This window comes from Chaetodon trifascialis, chromosome 1, assembly GCF_039877785.1.
Source record: "Chaetodon trifascialis isolate fChaTrf1 chromosome 1, fChaTrf1.hap1, whole genome shotgun sequence".
In the NCBI taxonomy this organism is placed as follows: domain Eukaryota; kingdom Metazoa; phylum Chordata; class Actinopteri; order Chaetodontiformes; family Chaetodontidae; genus Chaetodon; species Chaetodon trifascialis.
Genome location: NC_092056.1, coordinates 31,906,075 through 31,922,874, shown reverse-complemented (window position 1 = coordinate 31,922,874; position 16,800 = coordinate 31,906,075). Strand labels below are relative to the sequence as shown.

The window sequence follows — 16,800 nt, the reverse complement described above, 5'->3', positions numbered from 1 at the left end:
CAGAGCCGATGATCTCCTGACTGTAATCATGTGACATATAAGGACCAAGTCTTACTTGTCTTAAATAGGCCTATATTAATGAGCCAGGGTTGGCATAAAATCAAACACAGTCCCACTCTGAAGATGTTGTGTCAACAGTTTGATGTGAACAACAACAGGACAACCAAAAAAATGGATATTATTCAAAGGGAAGGGCATAACAAATCACACATTTCGCTCTTATCCCACAAATAATTTTGGGATTTTTTATATCTACCCACTAAGGTAGCTATACATTTCTAAATCAAGTATAGGGCCTATATTTGGTCAAAAAGTCAAATTTCTCAGTAACAATTAACTCTAATGGAAATTGGGTGTCACCACTGCAGTCATTTTCTCAGAGAGAGACTGAAAGAAATATTATCACACGTACTGTCACGCAGTATTTTTTCAAAGCTCTAGAGCCACAAATACTTATTCAAAGTGGCCAAACTAATAGATGATTAGACCTGTAAATGTTGCTTTAAACACACACACACACACACACACACACACATATATTATTATTTTATTTTATTTTATTTTATGTGGGGGGGCAAGGAGAGCAGTTTCAATTGCTTGTTTTTCTTGTGTGACTTGGCAACACAGCACTCACTCTGTCCACATGTGGGAGTAGCAGGAGCAGTAGCAGGAGCGGCAGGAGAGACAAGTGAAGCAACGTTATTACAACAGGACCCGAGGTAAGAATTTAGATTTAACTCCCACAAAAACCTAAAATTCACAAGTCTATGTCTACTTATCTAAGTTCAACACACCTTTAGAGATTATGACTTATCCAATGTGAAAAACGGTTAGGCCATTACAGTTAGCCAGCAGGCTGTAGGCCTACAACAACTCACTGTATGGTGTCTCCCAGGTTTTGTCGGATGAATTAAAGCTAACCAGGGGGTCATCTGTTGCCTGCGTTTCCACCAAAGTCAAAAAACCCAGGGAGCCACTGGTCATGCTGGCTGTACAGTGACTGTGATGGTCTACACGTGGCTACCTGAGTCTTCAGCCGCATTAGCAACTGAAATTTTTCCTAAAGTTTCTGATGTCATGTGTGGATAGGAAAACCACAATTTCTGTTCGTCGTTACAAGAGGGTGTGTTTTAAAGCTCATTTAAACACCACAGTGAATGCATCAGCACCGAGACAGCGCTGAGGTCTGCAAATATTATTGTTTGTTTGTTTTTTCTCGCAAATGGGAGAGAAATGCCACTAAGGTTGCTTGAATCTATGTAAATTTTAAAGTATGTTAATTAGATTTTTTTGGCCATTTTCTTTCAGCTGCTGTGATGCAGAATCAACCATCAGGACGGCTGCTGCGGATCATTTAAAACATGCCCCTGGGGGGGTATAAGTAGTGTGTGTGTGTGTGTGTGTGTGTGTGTGTGTGTGTGTGTGTGTGTGTGTGTGTGTGAGTGAGAGTGAGATTCAGGTCAGTGTTTTTCTAGATTTCTTTGTATAAAACTGTTTTTTGTCATTTTTTGTATTACTGGTTTGTCACAGGTCATATTAAAAACAATTATGTCAGAAATTATGTCTGTTGTGGAAAATCCATGTAGAATGTTGCATCAGATACTGTCTACCATGAAATGCAATGACCAGAGTGTAAAGAAGCTGTTATACAATGTAGAAACATTGGTGAAGTGAAGTGTACAACTTTGATAAGATGTTCTTACTAGTAAACCCTGCTAAAAAAAAAAAAAAAATTGAAGAGCCAGAGAAATGTGGGCTATGTTGACATACATTCAGGATTTCTGGATGTCCAATAATTGTCTAAAACGTATTGCAATGAGTAAATAACAATGTCCAAGATGCAATAATGTTCATTCTGATGCCTTCAATGAGGTCTTCATGATTCATGAACAATTTTGTTTGAAAACTTAGTTTAGTGACGCCTGTAACCTTTATGACGTCCTGAAAACGTATTTTAATGATGTCTATATAACATTGAAAGTAAAACGTCTTTTCAACGTCTAGGAAAGATGTAATAAAAACATTCTTTCTGGCTCCCTGTACAACGTCTGACGGATGTTCATTAATTACGTACCAAAAACGTATTTTAATGACGTCTATATAACATTGAAAGTTAAACATCTATTCAACGTCTGGAATATACGTAAAATTCTTGCTTCTCTGAGGACGTCCTCTGGATGTAAGAGGAACACATCTTTTTGACGTTTTTTGGACCACTTTTTGCTCACTGGGTAGGGGCTGGTCCAGGACAAGGCTGAGCCAGCCCTAACTATAAGCTTTATCAAAAAGGAAAGTTTTAAGCCCACTCTTAAATGTAGAGACAGTGTCTGCCTCCCGGACAAAGACTGGAAGATGGTTCCACAGGAGAGGAGCTTGATAGCTAAATGCTCTAACTCCTGTTCTGCTTTTGGAGACTTTAGGAACCATAAGTAGGCTTGCATTCTGGGAATGCAGTGTTTGAGTGGGATAATAAGTTACTATGAGCTCTTTAAGATAAGAAGGTGCCTGGCCATTTATGGCTTTGTAAGAAAGGAGGAGAATTTTAAATTCTATTCTAAACTTTACAGGGAGCCAGTACAGAGTGGCTAATACTGGAGAAATATGAGCTTTCCTCCTCATTTTTGTCAGAACACGTGCTGCAGCGTTCTGGAGCAACTGGAGAATATTCAGCAACGCATTTGGGCAGCCTGATAGTAAAGAATTGCAGTAATCCAGCCTGGAAGTTACGAATGCATGGACTAGTTTTTCTGCATCATTTTGAGATAAAATATGCTTGATTTTTGCAATATTACGTAGGTGAAAAAAGGCAGTCCTTGAAATTTGTTTTACATGGGAGTGAAAGGACATGTCCTGATCAAGATAACTCCCAGATTCTTTACAGTGGTGCTGGAGGCCAATGCAATGCCATCCATAACTGCTATGTCATCAGAAAGTGACTTTCTAAGATGTTTAGGGCCTACTACTATAATTTCAGTTTTGTCTGAGTTTAGCATCAGCAGGTCATCCAGCTCTTTATGTCCTGAAGACATGCTTGTAGTCTAGTTAACTGACTGGTTTCTTCTGGCTTCATTGATACATATAGCTGGGTATCATCTGCATAGCAATGAAAATTTATTGAGTGCTTCCTGATAATCTTACCTAAAGGAAGCATATATAAGGTGAATAGAATTGGTCCAAGCACAGAACCCTGCGGAACTCCATAGCTGACTTTAGCGAGCACAGAGGAGTCGTCATTAACGTGTACAAACTGAGAGTGATCTGACAAGTAGGATTTAAACCAGCTTAGTGCAGTTCCCTTAATGCCAATGAAGTGTTCCAGTGTCTGCAGTAGGATGCCATGGTCAATGGTGTCAAATGCAGCACTAAGATCCAATAAGACTAGTACAGAGACAAATCCTTTATCAGATGTGATTAGAAGTTCATTTGTAACTTAAACCAGTGCTGTCTCTGTGCTATGATGTACTCTAAATCCTGACTGGACATCCTCAAATAAACTATTTTCATATAGAAAGTCGCACAGCTGATTAGCAACTGCTTTCTCAAGAGTTTTTGAGAGAAAGGGAAGGTTGGATATCGGTCTATAGTTGGCTAAAACCCCTGGATCAAGAGTAGGCTTTTTAAGTAGAGGTTTTATTACAGCTACTTTAAAGGACTGTGGTACGTAGCCTGTTGATAAAGATAGATTGATCATGTCTAATACGGAAGAGTCAATAAAAGGTAAAACTTCTTTAAGCAGCTTAGTGAGGATGGAGTCTAAAATACAGGTTGATGATGAAATTATTGAAATTAGTTGGTGAAGGTCAACAGGTGTAAAACAGTCTAAAACTGCGACAGGTTGAATAACAGTCTCTACGGTTGCTGTGTTTGAAGACAAAACAGTACCTGTTGACGGCAGGAGCCAATGAATTCTGTCTCTAATAGTAAGAATTTTATCTTTAAAGAAGCTCATGAAGTCATTACTGTTCCTACTGAGCTTTTTCAATTACCTTATTTTTTTTATTGAAGTGCAATCTCTCATGTGTCTCCCCCGGTGTCTCCTTCCGGTGTCACACCTAAACAGGTCTGTGTGACACGATTACTATTGACACACTAATTAGGTAACTATCTCAAATCAGAACTGCATGAAAATGGAAACATCCATATGTACTCATCAAATAATGTTTAAAACCATCGTGCCATGAGAGACAAAAACATCAAAATGCAAACACAATATATAACATACTTGCAAAGAGCATATCAAAACAGCAACCCATCACCATGGGAAATTAAAAAAACACTTCCCATCTGACATACAGTATCACAGGAGGATTATGTGATGGTTGTTATGGCTGAGGGCGAATGCATCGATGATCTTGTCGACATTCAGGGCTCGTGCCCTTTTAATGGTATGTTGAATTGAATTGAATTGAATTGAATTGAATTGAATTGAATTGAATTGAATTGAATTGAATTGAATATTGATAGTCAAAAGTCCAAGGTTACTGCTATGAGCATCTCTGCTACTGCTCCTCAGATAGGTTTTCAAACGGCGGAGACAGGAGAAAGATCGTTCACAGGAAGATGTAATGTCAGGGATGTACAGAGGAGTTTGTACAAGTCCATAAACGCGTCCTTGTATGGTGCCATGAGTGTTCAAAGTTCCAAAGTTGTGTTAAAAGAGTGTCCCTGTTGTGATTTTCTTTCGAGAAGACATCAGGCTTGATGCAACTCTGTATCAATGCAAGTTGTCCTCAGTGATGTCATAATTCTGTGCCATAGTCAATAAGCACCTCTGATCTAAAAAAGATCTGTGCTTTGGGTTTAGAGCTGAGACCCCTGACAGCACATGATAAAAAAGCACATGAGATAAAATGTCATAAAAATATACTTTAATGATTTTTTATTGGATTCATGGGGGTGCTATGTTACCACTAGGGGGAGTTGAAGCACCGGCAAGCCCCTCCTTGGCACCACCTATGTGGACCATAATCTGTTTTAAGTGCACAAAAGAGAAGGGTTTGCACACAGTTCGAGGAAGATCTAGATTCTAGATCTAGAGTAGATCGAAACATTGCCCTTTTAAAAAAATTAAGCTGTTTATTTGGAGCCTAACAGTGTGCAGACCTTTTACCTTTGTGCCCTGGAGTGATATCAATGTTTTGTCTTGCACCTGAATATTTTTGGCTGGATGTGTTGACTCTTGGTTCCCCTTCTTTTGATTATCTGTTTTAAAATACAACTCAATGGTTTTAATGTCAGTATTGACACATAGTATTGTCTTAGGAACTAAAGAAAATAAAGATAAAATCATTTTAATAGGATAACATTTAATAAAGACCAATATCTGTGCATGATATTGGCAGAGCAGTATATTGGTCTTGGTCTTAATTATAGGAGTAACAGTTTTCATCCTTATGCTGTGTTTCTATCTGATCTTTCCCACAGACAGATGGCCCAACTGGTCAGAGCGCTTTTCATTGGAGACAGTTGCAAAGAGACCAGTGATCATCAGACAGCAGCAGACACTACCACTGACTTTTCAAAGGAATATCAATATAAGCATTGGAAATAGCGCCCTCCTCACCAACGCCACCCAAACCCTGACCATACTCTGTCCTGCAGAGGGCTTCCCACCTCCCAAAATCAACTGGACCAAAGATGGCATTCTGCTGCAGCACACTGACAGGTAACACACTGGAGCTAGCACTTGTAACATGCCGTGCTCAGACAGTCTGTATAGTTCCAGACGGGGGACATCGATTGGTCTGCAGTTCACTTTATTTACAACTGTTCTTCCACACACACGTATACTTCCTGTCTGCCCGTCCCCTTATATGTTCCCTGCTCAACAGGTACACATCTGCTCTCGCTACAGCACTAACACACCAATCAAAGAAGGGTTTGAAGTTCTGGTATCTACCAACCTTAAAGGGGTATTTTGATCATGACACCATATGCCAAATAATATAGATCTAGAGAGTGAAAATACTTTTATTGAATTATGTCCCATAGAAAGAGTCCAAATCAAAAGAACAAAAAATACTCTTATGGGTGAATGAATACAAAAACATCCCATGATGATGTAATTGTATGAAACATCTAAGGTGAAACAATCACTGCAATGCTCCCATGTGAGATATTGTAGATTTTACTCTCCGTTAAGTAAAAGAGGATGAATGACAGACATATCTGAATGACAGACATATCTTTCACTTATTTTCACCTTTTCTTCGTTTTAGCAGCACTTTTCATAGTGTCGCTTCAATAAACAAGTTAAAGAATCAGAGACCTCAGACTTATTTCCATGATGTCCTTTCATTCCTCCACTCTTCTATTGTCCATCTCTGGGTTTGGATGACTCTGCTAAAGAGAGCTTTTTTTTTTTTAATTCTATTGGGAATGATGCATTGACGCAATGCCAAGTAAAGACAGTTTTTTAAGTTTTTCTTGAAATGATCAAACACCTAGGGCTCTGTTTTCGACTCCACAGTGGTATTTTCATGCAGCGCAGACAGGTGCACCTGGTATTTTGGTAAACCGAGGTGTACAGAGGTGCGCCAGGATGGGCGTGGCGCAGTAGGGGGAGGTGTCGGTGTCGCATGTAGCAGGCACCGAATTCGGTGCCTGCTGCTCGAGGAAAAAGGGGGCCTTTCTGTGTGGAGTTTGCATGTTCTCCCCGTGTTCACCTGGGGTTTCCTCCTTAATAACCCCCCCCAAAACATGCAAGAAGATCACCACCTGACCAATGGTGACGAAAAACGATGGGTCCCCGGGCGCCACTGTGAGCTGGCAGCCCACCGCTCCTGGTCTGCCACGGAGGAATGATGAACCAAGATGGGTCAAATGCACAGAATTAATTTCACAACAGCCTGGCGTGTGCATGTAGTGTGCATGTAATGTGTGATCAATAAAGTACAGTTCCTCCTTTTCTTCTTCTTCCTAATGTGCACTAAACAAGATCTCCACTACCTCCGTGTCACTATTAACAATCAGTGGTTGAAGCTGGCCCTGGCCCAGTCCTTCACAAAATTCAGAATGCCTCTCAGTCTCACAATAAGTACAAAACGACACGTCTGTCAGCTCTTCAGCCGCCCCGAGTGCCGGTCCGCTCGAGCCTTTCACCATCCCGTCCTCGATAGGCGCCTGGTGACTGGTGAACGGACCCCGACACTGCACCAATCCAGCAAGCGGACAGCCGAAGGTGGGAGGTGGGAGGCAGACAGAGATCACACCTCCAGGACGAGCCAATCCCTCGCTGAGGTCTGCTCCGCCTGCTCCGCACACACACTCCTCCGATGCATGGCAGGTTAGACAACCTGACTGAATGTACACAGGTGAAACAGGGATGCAAACTAATCAATTAACGTCGCTGTGCCAACCAGAAACAGCCGTGGCATCCTACAGAGCATATATACTGCATCTATCTCAGAGCACTCGAGAGACAGAGAGAGACAGACACATGGAAAAAACGTAAGTGATGATCGTTGTCCGATATTACCCACGTCATTTCATTCCAAATACAAATGTTATTATTGTAATGCTTAACGTTTTCTATAAAGATGGAGAACATCATTGCTTTGAGGAGGAGGAGGAGGAGGCCGAGGATTTACCATCTAAGGACCTCATATTTAGACATGAGTGATGTCAGTCTCCTCCTGGGAGAAGTTTGGGCATCGGACACTTTCCTGTGCGGGTTCAGTCATCCTCGAAACTTGCCATGCGCCTCGCCAGCAGCATTGTTAAAGGTGAGGCGAGGAGCTGCTGTGATTGGTGAAGATTTGACTCGGCCGTGTCAAACCCACTCCACGTCTTCTCCCCTCCCTCCTTCCGAGTTGTGCCGCTGGGTGGGACTGAGATGAGAAGGAGGAGGAGATGCACCGGTGACGCAGTGCAAGAAAATATCAAAGTCTGCGTCGGCGAAGTGGACCTAACTTTGTGCCGTGCCTGCGCCACGCCAGCAGCAGAGTCAAAAATAGAGCCCCTAATGTCAAGCCTAAGGTTGCATCTGAATTTCTCATGTTCTGCCTTCATTCCAATAAATGGTGGGGTTTCATAATATTCAATTTAGAGCCATTTCCCCAGCAAGTCCTGCTATATCTCTTTAAATTTTATATGTAGACAAGGTCAAATAAAGCACATATCAACGTACAGTGATATTTTACTTATTTATTGATATCATATAACTTTGTTTTTCCAATTCAAATGTTCATTAATTATCAATGTGTAATAATTAAGATTGACTTGAGGAACTGCATTAAACATATTCTATCTATGCAATAAAATCTGCCAAAATCTCAAAAGCTAAAACCTTTTACTGTACGTACTATTGTCATGTGTTGCAAAAACACACTCAAACAGAACAACTAACCCACAGTGATGTACCCAGGGAGAGACGCAGGACGACAGGCGGATACTGAAAATAAACACTCTTATTTATTTAACAAGGTAGTCCAGAACGAGAACAAAAGGCGAGAACAAAAGGCGAGAGCAAAGTGAGCTCTGAGTTGAATGGAAACAAAGGAGACTTCTTCCTTCACAGGCAAGATGGGGCTGAGCTGAGGGCTCACGGACAGGACGAACTCTGAAGAGGAGAGCAGAAAATCCAGGTTAGGATCAGCACAAAAAGAAGAGAGTTTCTTAGGCAGATCATGGGTAGAAATACCACTAAGGCAAGCAGACGATTCCATGAATACTGGTGAACTGCGCTGGGCTTATATACAGGCAGGTGAAGGGGTAGAGTGATGACCTGATAAGTTACAGGTGTGGCAGGTCTGGTGTAGTTCGCCGGCAGGTGCAGCCCATACACCAATCTAGACAAAACAGGGGAGACAACACAAGACCACAAGAGGGCAGGGGACACACAGAAACAATAGGGCGAGGAGGAAAACAAGCACTACCTAACAACTATAGGCAACACTATACTAAGTTCCATGTCCCCATTTCTTAAGTAAGCAATCTCCCTTCTCTGTTTAGCCAGCGTTATGCAGGATTTTTTGTAGCAGCACAGTTCCTGGGTCCTGGGATCGATTCTCAGCTGGGGCAGGGCCATGCTGTGTGGAATATGTTCTCCCTGTGGTTGCGTGAGTTTCCTACATGGGTCCAGTTCCCCCAACATCTTAGATCACTTCTCCTGTCATTGGTGTAGAGCTGGAGTGGCTGCCTGCCGCTCCTCAGGGGTGAGTTAAATGCAGAGACCAAATTTCATTATGTTGTACTGAGTATGATTGTATGTAACAACAAAGAATCTTCAAAACCACAGTAACATATGCATCACCAAACATTGGACAACAGGTCAAACAGTTAATAAATGAGATTAAAACCTCTTCAATATGAGCGCCCCCTGTACAGACGATTAATGCTCACGCTAGGAAGCACCAATCCTAACCTGTAGACTTATCCCACAATGGGGGAAATTCACATGTTACAGCAGCAACAAGACAGAGTGCAAGAAGTCAGAGGACAAGAAGACAAAACAAAACATTGCACAAGTATTATATACCCTATGGTAATTTACAATATATACAATACATACCCACTTCGGTAATTTAAAAATGATGATTGCACATGAAAACAGAGTAAAAAATGTGAGATGTGATCAGGTTATCAGTACAACTTGCATTTGAGTAGATGTTATTGTGCACTGTTATACAGTCTGATGGCTGTGGGCAGGAATGACCTGCAGTAGTGCTCCTTCCTGCACTGAAGATGTAAAAGTCTTGTGCTGAAGGAGCTGCTCAGGGTCCTCACAGTGATACAGGGGGTGAGAGGAGTTGTCCATGATGGATGTCAGCTTGGCTAACATCCCTCTGTCCGCCACCTCCTCAATGGAGTCCAGTGGGCAGCCCAGGACAGAGCTTGTAGCATACCAGAATGACAGGGAGCAACTTAGCTTAAAGCCTCTACCAAGCATTGCCACCCAAACGAAACATAATTCATCCAGCAATAAATTATAAGGTCTTGTAACAAAAACACGAAAATAGCGTATGTCCACTTTAGAGCGTCTGCTAATTTCACTACTTCACACAAACCACATAGGCCTGGTATATGAAAGCAGAGAAAGCTGATGATCATAGAGATGTCTGCCTTCTCACTTTGCGACAAAAACCCGGCGAGCTAGCAGCCAATGAGTAGCAGAAAAAACTTTGCAAAATCATAAAGTATGTCTTACCTTTGCTGTTTTGTGGTCAAAAAGTTATATTCCAGCTCGAATCAATGTTGTGAATGTCTCCTGTGACCCTGTGTTAGTTTGAGTCACAAAGGTCCTGGTTGTTTACATACAGAGGAGCGGGTTTCAAGAGTGGAAGGAGCACTCTTCATACGATATACTGTCTCTGGCTCAGCAGAGAGTAGCAGAGCAGGTAGTGCGTGTGCCTCACAGCAAGAAGGTCACCAGTTTGATCCCCGGGTCGTGCAGGGCCTTTCTGTGTGAAAGTTCACATGTTGTTGCGTGGGTTCTCTCCGGGCACCCCGGCTTCCTCCCACAGACCAAAAACATGCTCATTAGGTTAAATTGTGACTGTAAATTGTCTTTAGGTGTGTGTGTGTGTGTGTGTGTGTGTGTGTGTGTGTGTGTGTGTGTGTGTGTGTGTGTGTGTGTGTGTGTGTGTGTGTGTGTGTGTGTTGGGGGGGGCAGTGTGGGATTAGGAAAAAAACACCTCAGCACACAAGTAACATAATAAGACATTACAACAAAACAAGACTTGCACATGTGGGAGCGGGTGAGGGTGTTGGGGGGGTTGGTGTCACAGCACAGACACTGGGGGGGTGTGCACGCAGCCACATTTGGGCGCCTCGCAGCAACCCTCCATGCTACATTGGCACAAAGGAAGGAGGGGGGAGGGAGCCACGAAGGCATTGAGTTTGAGGGGGGTGACTGTTGCATGTGTCTTCGTGTCTGCGTATGTCTCTTCCGTCTGATGACGAAGACACAGCCCTAGCCACAGAGACGACCTCGGAGAGTTCTGATCCAGAAACAAAGTTTCTGTATCTGGGTAAATTTTCAAAATTAGTCAAAATCAGTTGCATTTGGATGGAATGATAACCATAGTGATATATCAGTCAAATATAATTATTTTTCCAGTCTGGTACTGGAGGTCAAATGGCACATATTGTGCCCAAATGTGCCCAAATGTCTGCCTGAACATATCTGTGTTATAACTTCTGTAAAACTGCTCTGGTTCATTTTTTTAGCATGTACTTTTCCACAGTTACTCATCATATATTACTAATTTCAAAATGAATTTGGCTACTATCCCATGATTCAAAGGTGGTTTTCACTCTAAATAATGTGGGTTTTTTTCAGGCAGAGATAAAAATGTAAATTTTCTATTGTGTTCCAGATGAATTTACTCTGACACAGTAATACATATGTTGACACTTCTGTAGTAATCTCATAGGTTTTAGCTTTCTTTTGAGACCAAGATTATTCATACAGCCCTTGTAGTTGTGAAGATATACTATATGTTTATTTTGGGTAAATCACTTCAGACAGCAGGCAGACAAAATAGGCCTCATATTGAAGAGGTTAAAAAAGACTAAATTAGTAGGATCCCTTCAGTAATTCAAATTAAAATTTTCTCCTAAAGAAATTGGCTTTGGGATGTATTTTTAATAAATTCAGATTCAGATTAGCTCTTGATTGAGTTTAAAGTATTAATATTTTACCTAAGAGAATAATTATATTTATTATCTGGGGACAGCTTTCCCCCAGAACCCCCAACATAATTTTCAAAGGTGTGTGTTTAAACTTAATGGGCCTTACACAGTCTACACAATGATGATTGTTCAATGTTAAACACATTAAGTTATTTCTTAACCTACAATTTTGTGGAATATCTTCAGTTGAAAGATTGTAGAGTAGAAGTTAATTATGTGAATTGTTCAGAAAAAAGGTATTAAAATATAAATTCATCATCCAAAAAAGAACAGACAGAATGTGAAAAAACAGTAAGGCCTCTGCAAAATGAAAAATTGAAATTATATTATCTTAAATCTGAAAATTATCACATATCTGACCATACATACAGTAAAACTGATGATATGACAGGAAACCATCCAGGCTGTCATCATTTAAAAAAAAAAAGATTCAATTTCTCTGAAGTTTTTCCCATAAAAACAGCTTAGCGATGAATAATTCTGAGTTCATCCATATTACTTGATTTAGGATATCTTCTGGGGTGCCTGGAGGACAATATTGGACACCTTCAATACATCTTGAAAAAAGAGAGACAGATTTGCTGATTTAAATAGCCCCTCAAACTGTAGGTTTTAATTGAAAATGGTTGAAAAATGTTCTATCAAAGAATAAGTATAAAGAAGATAAGATCTGGCCACATGAATTGCATATGTATTGCCTTTTTATTTCAAAGAAACTTAAACATTTTTTGGTTCACATGTCTAAAGGATGATGCCTCTGGGGAGGGAAGAGATAAATGGACTAAGTTATTATGAGAGTGTTATCTCTTCTATGTAATCTCTACTTGGAACAACAGAATTTTCCCTCTCCACAATTGTGAAACTTTCTAAATTGTCCCTGTTTTTCTTTCAGAATGTATCTTTTAAAACATCTGAAATATAAGTCATTATTCCATTTGGCAGGAGCTGTTTTGTAAGAACTATTTCTAATTCTTAAAGCAAGAATTTCTTTCAAATATAGACAAGGTGAAACTATTAGATTAATACCCATTGTTTACACTGATTATACAAGATCTTCACCCATTTTATGAGGATTTCGATAGTATTTAGAAGATGCCATATGTTATCACCAGAATGTAAATGTATGAAATCTGTTTGATCATATTCTGTAACATCACCAATAATTCTTTTACTTCTCAATGCAATACATGTAGAGAGGAAACGGGGGCCGCAGCAGAGCAGTGTTAGTGTCATCTCAGATTGGTTAGATCCTTGTAACGCCCTTCTGGATCTTGCTGCAGGAGTAATGTGATAATACCTTCCCTCTGTGAGCCTGATAAAAAGATTTTTTTTGTTGTTGTTGTTTTTACAGTGTTCTTGCTATTGTCTCCCCTAAATCAAATGCAAATGTTTAGATTTTTTTCCTATAACATAGGACTAGAAAACTGTATCAGCCTTGACCAGATAGAAGAAAAACTTTGAGTGAAGGGTCATACAAGTGTACCTCTTAGCCTTTTCATCACAGACTTTCATTCTGACAATCATGTTCACTTTACGTAGTGATTGGCCAGGTCTGCAGAGGGGAAAAACAAGGCAGGGGTTTGAAGCTTCCTTTTTCATTCCATCACACAACTACTGTTGTTATGTTTGGTGTGAACAACCGAGTGCATCCCATGAATGCCTTCAGAGAGAGAGACTGGGTTCATTCTCATTTGTACGATTCATCATGTCAAGTCTACAAGAACGCACAAAAGGCACAGAGTTCGTGGAGAGAGATCAGGGAGGCTTTGCAATGCAGCCAGGAGAAGGCTATGATGTCTTCTCACTTCATCTTCGAATGTAGCCAGTCAGGATATTTTGCCATTCAATGTGGTCTGTTGTACTATCTAGCTCTTCTAAAGCATAATAAAGCCTTTTTAAGTTGCACAATTTCAAAGCCAAGTGAGACAGAGACTTTATTGACATTCACAGGACCTATAAGCGATAGAGTAAAAAACAATATTCTACATTTTCTCTTGACCCCATTTTACCAAAGCAGTGAAACTCATGATAGCAACTGAAATTGGTTGACCTTTTAAAAGAAGGTCACACAAAAACACTGACTCAAAAGACTGACTACAAAAATACTCCAAAAGTAAAAGGGATGGGCAAGAATCAAAATGCAAAATCAGACAGAGGTCATACACTTAGGCTGCATTCATAACCACCTATAATATTAGCAGTATATACTGATATGGACAAAATGTAGCATGTAGTTTGCTGTATGTACACAAAAGCAAAATCTGTCTATCGTGCCTTCTGTGACCCATAATACAAAGTCCTGGAGCACTGGGGAGTGGGGAGCAGTTTCTACAATATTTATACGCTGTTTCCTAAATTCACTTCTGACAATTTCTGAGGTGGGAAATCAACTATGTAGATTTCAAATATTGGTAGTTTTACAAAAATTAATGATGAATCGAATAAGTGCGCCAATGTTTTTGGAGTTTAGAACCTCCATAAGCACTTGCAGGGGTGGTTAGCTAGCCAGCGAGTCAGTCACATTCACATCTATTTATTTTTTTTATTTATGTGACTATTGCCAAGATGAAAATGTTCTTAATATGGCCAATACAGCATGGACATTAACATGAACAAAAATACCATCAATCAGTTTTTATGAAAAGACACTCAGTTTGATTGAAGCAAGGATAATAAGGACAACATTATGTAACAGAAATACCAGGAGGACGAGCTCCAACTCATGATAGGTTTGCAGTGAAGAAATGCAGCAAAACGCTGGTAAATCTGACTCCTTCCAATTGTCAGATAGGTGTCACGCGTCTCTCAGGTAAATGCTCATCTTTGGGAAAATCATGAAAATCTACATGTAGAATTTCTCAGTTAAAGTATAAGGGGATGCTACACAGTAGTGGCAGTTTGCCATTGTGTGGCCATGTTATTGTTTACTTCTGCTTTTAATAAACGGGAACCGAGGAAGTCTGGTCTAGCATACTGCAAAATACAACAATTTCACACTGCTTACTATGAAAAACAGTGCAGGTTCCGAATACATCCTAGAAACCAACAAGGTAATAATAATGACTGGAAGGCTAGTCTGTGAGGAAAGCTAAGACAATCTGGCAGACAGCTATAAATACAGTGTAAATACTGGGAACATTAATTGGATAATAGAGAGCAGGTGACAAGTAAAACTGGCAGGAAACTGAACAATGGCAGGGAGTAAAACTGGAATGCAAGAAGATAGAAGAAGTTAACTAGAGTCCATTTGAGTCATCACTGGAGGGAAAGCGCTAAGAACAATTGTATTTTTTTCCTTATATTGCTTTACTGGTTATAGTGTTGCTATGAATGCAAGCCTAATTGTGAATGAATAAATGAATGAATGAATGTAAAAACTGGTGCACCGACTATCCTAAGTTGGTGTTGTAACAGGTACAGTTTTATCAATTCCAGTCACACTCTACAAAGCCAGGCTGTTGCTTTTTTCATTATTGTGACAGCATGTTTTTCATACCCTAATAGTTCATGTGTTTCCACCTTTAGCCACTGTCGGAAATACTGAATTTCACAGCTTTAGTGGTCCTTTCCACCCTTTTAAAAGCTGCAGCACAGTAATCAGTTCTCTGTGTTCAGGGGTATATTACCAGGAGGAGAGCACTATATGTAGTCTTACTGGTTTAAAGTACAATTATGGTGTCTCACAGTTTGGTCCATTGAGCAGTAATAATTGTACTAAACAAGGTAATTGCTTATGTCTGTGAATATATCAACATGGCTGAGAAGTCAACAAGGCAGAAAACATGAGCAGTTAGATGATCAGACAGGTTGAAAACGAACCCCAGGTTAGGCAGACATATTTGGAAGAGAGCACAAAGGAGGATGATGAAATTATTGTCCAGAATGTCCTATGTAAACATTCATCGTAGTGTACTAAGGAAAAGTGCTGTAAGGGGAGTTTGGTGTAGTTGAAATTGCTGGTCACATGACACACTCTGGCCCAAAACTAACTGTTTGTGGGCCATGTAGACACAGTTAACAGCTTTCACTGTAATGAATGGGATGGCAAATTGAAACACGACATCAAGTTCTCTTAACATATACGACTTTGACCTAATAAACATATAAGAATAATAAATAGACTGCATTGATATTAGCTACCATGCAAGGCACTGGTACAACCATGGAGAGCAACTTGGGGTTGTTGAGAACACTTGCATGTGTATAGGAGGAGCCAGGGATCAAACCTCCTTGTTCACTTGTTCACTTGTTCACTTGTTTCCAACTGAACAATTATTGTTATTATTAGCGTTATCATAAGAAATGATGGACAAGACACTTAAGTGTTGTAATCATCACTTCTAGACATTTAGCAATATAATTAGACAAGCCTCAGGCATGGGTCTGCAGAAGGTGCAGAATTTTGGCTGAGCATTATCCACTGATTTCAAGAATAATCTACAGTGCTGTGGTGCATAAACTAGTGCATGGTTTTAACAGCCCAGGCCTGATTCAAGGTCAGTCCTAATCCCAAACCTTTTGTTTGATATTCTAACCTGGTACCTACACTCAGATGTGGTCTAAACCCCAACCATATGCATGTGTGTGTACTCTGAACAAATCACCATTTAATCCCTGTTGAATGTGGGGTTTTATGTGACATGACCGCTGTGGTGAAGGACAAAGAACAATCTCACTTCCTAGCTTCCTGATGCATTGTGGTTCTTGAGAGTTCTCCCTCACTTGGTCAGGAAAACCTGACAAAAATAAATAAATAACATAGAAAACTTGTTTTCCCTGTCTGTCTGCAGGGTGTTCTGGGATAGCTCTGGACAACTCCATATCCTTCAGCCCACAGCATTTGACAGAGGCCAGTACAAGTGCACAGCTGCCAACATACATGGCTCAGACTCAGAGACATTTCAGCTACTGGTGGCAGGTGTGTCCTTTAAATACACTCGTCTCAAGTGTCATTATTATGCACATCATCCAAATTTACATTTTAATATTTCTGTTACTATAATACATTTTGAGAACATTTGAAATAAAATATACATTGAGTTGACAGTAAGTTGAAGTTTGTTTTGTGTAACAGCATTTCATGCTGTGAATGATACTCAAACACTCCCAATTATCAAATGGCCTCACTGTGCAGCACCATTTTTAATGCTTTGAGTCTATTTTATT

The 16,800-nt window shown here is 40.3% G+C and overlaps 1 protein-coding gene across 5 annotated transcripts in view; it reads left to right on the top strand.

Moving 5' to 3' along the window:
- adamtsl3 (ADAMTS-like 3) overlaps window positions 1-16,800 on the top strand; it is a 315,350-nt gene that overhangs the window by 281,740 nt on the left and 16,810 nt on the right. For all 5 annotated transcript variants that reach the window (XM_070967605.1, XM_070967624.1, XM_070967595.1 and 2 more), the window contains 2 exons: window positions 5,425-5,665; window positions 16,425-16,552. In XM_070967605.1, coding sequence (XP_070823706.1) covers window positions 5,425-5,665; window positions 16,425-16,552 — 369 coding nt within the window. The remainder of the gene's footprint in view (window positions 1-5,424; window positions 5,666-16,424; window positions 16,553-16,800) is intronic.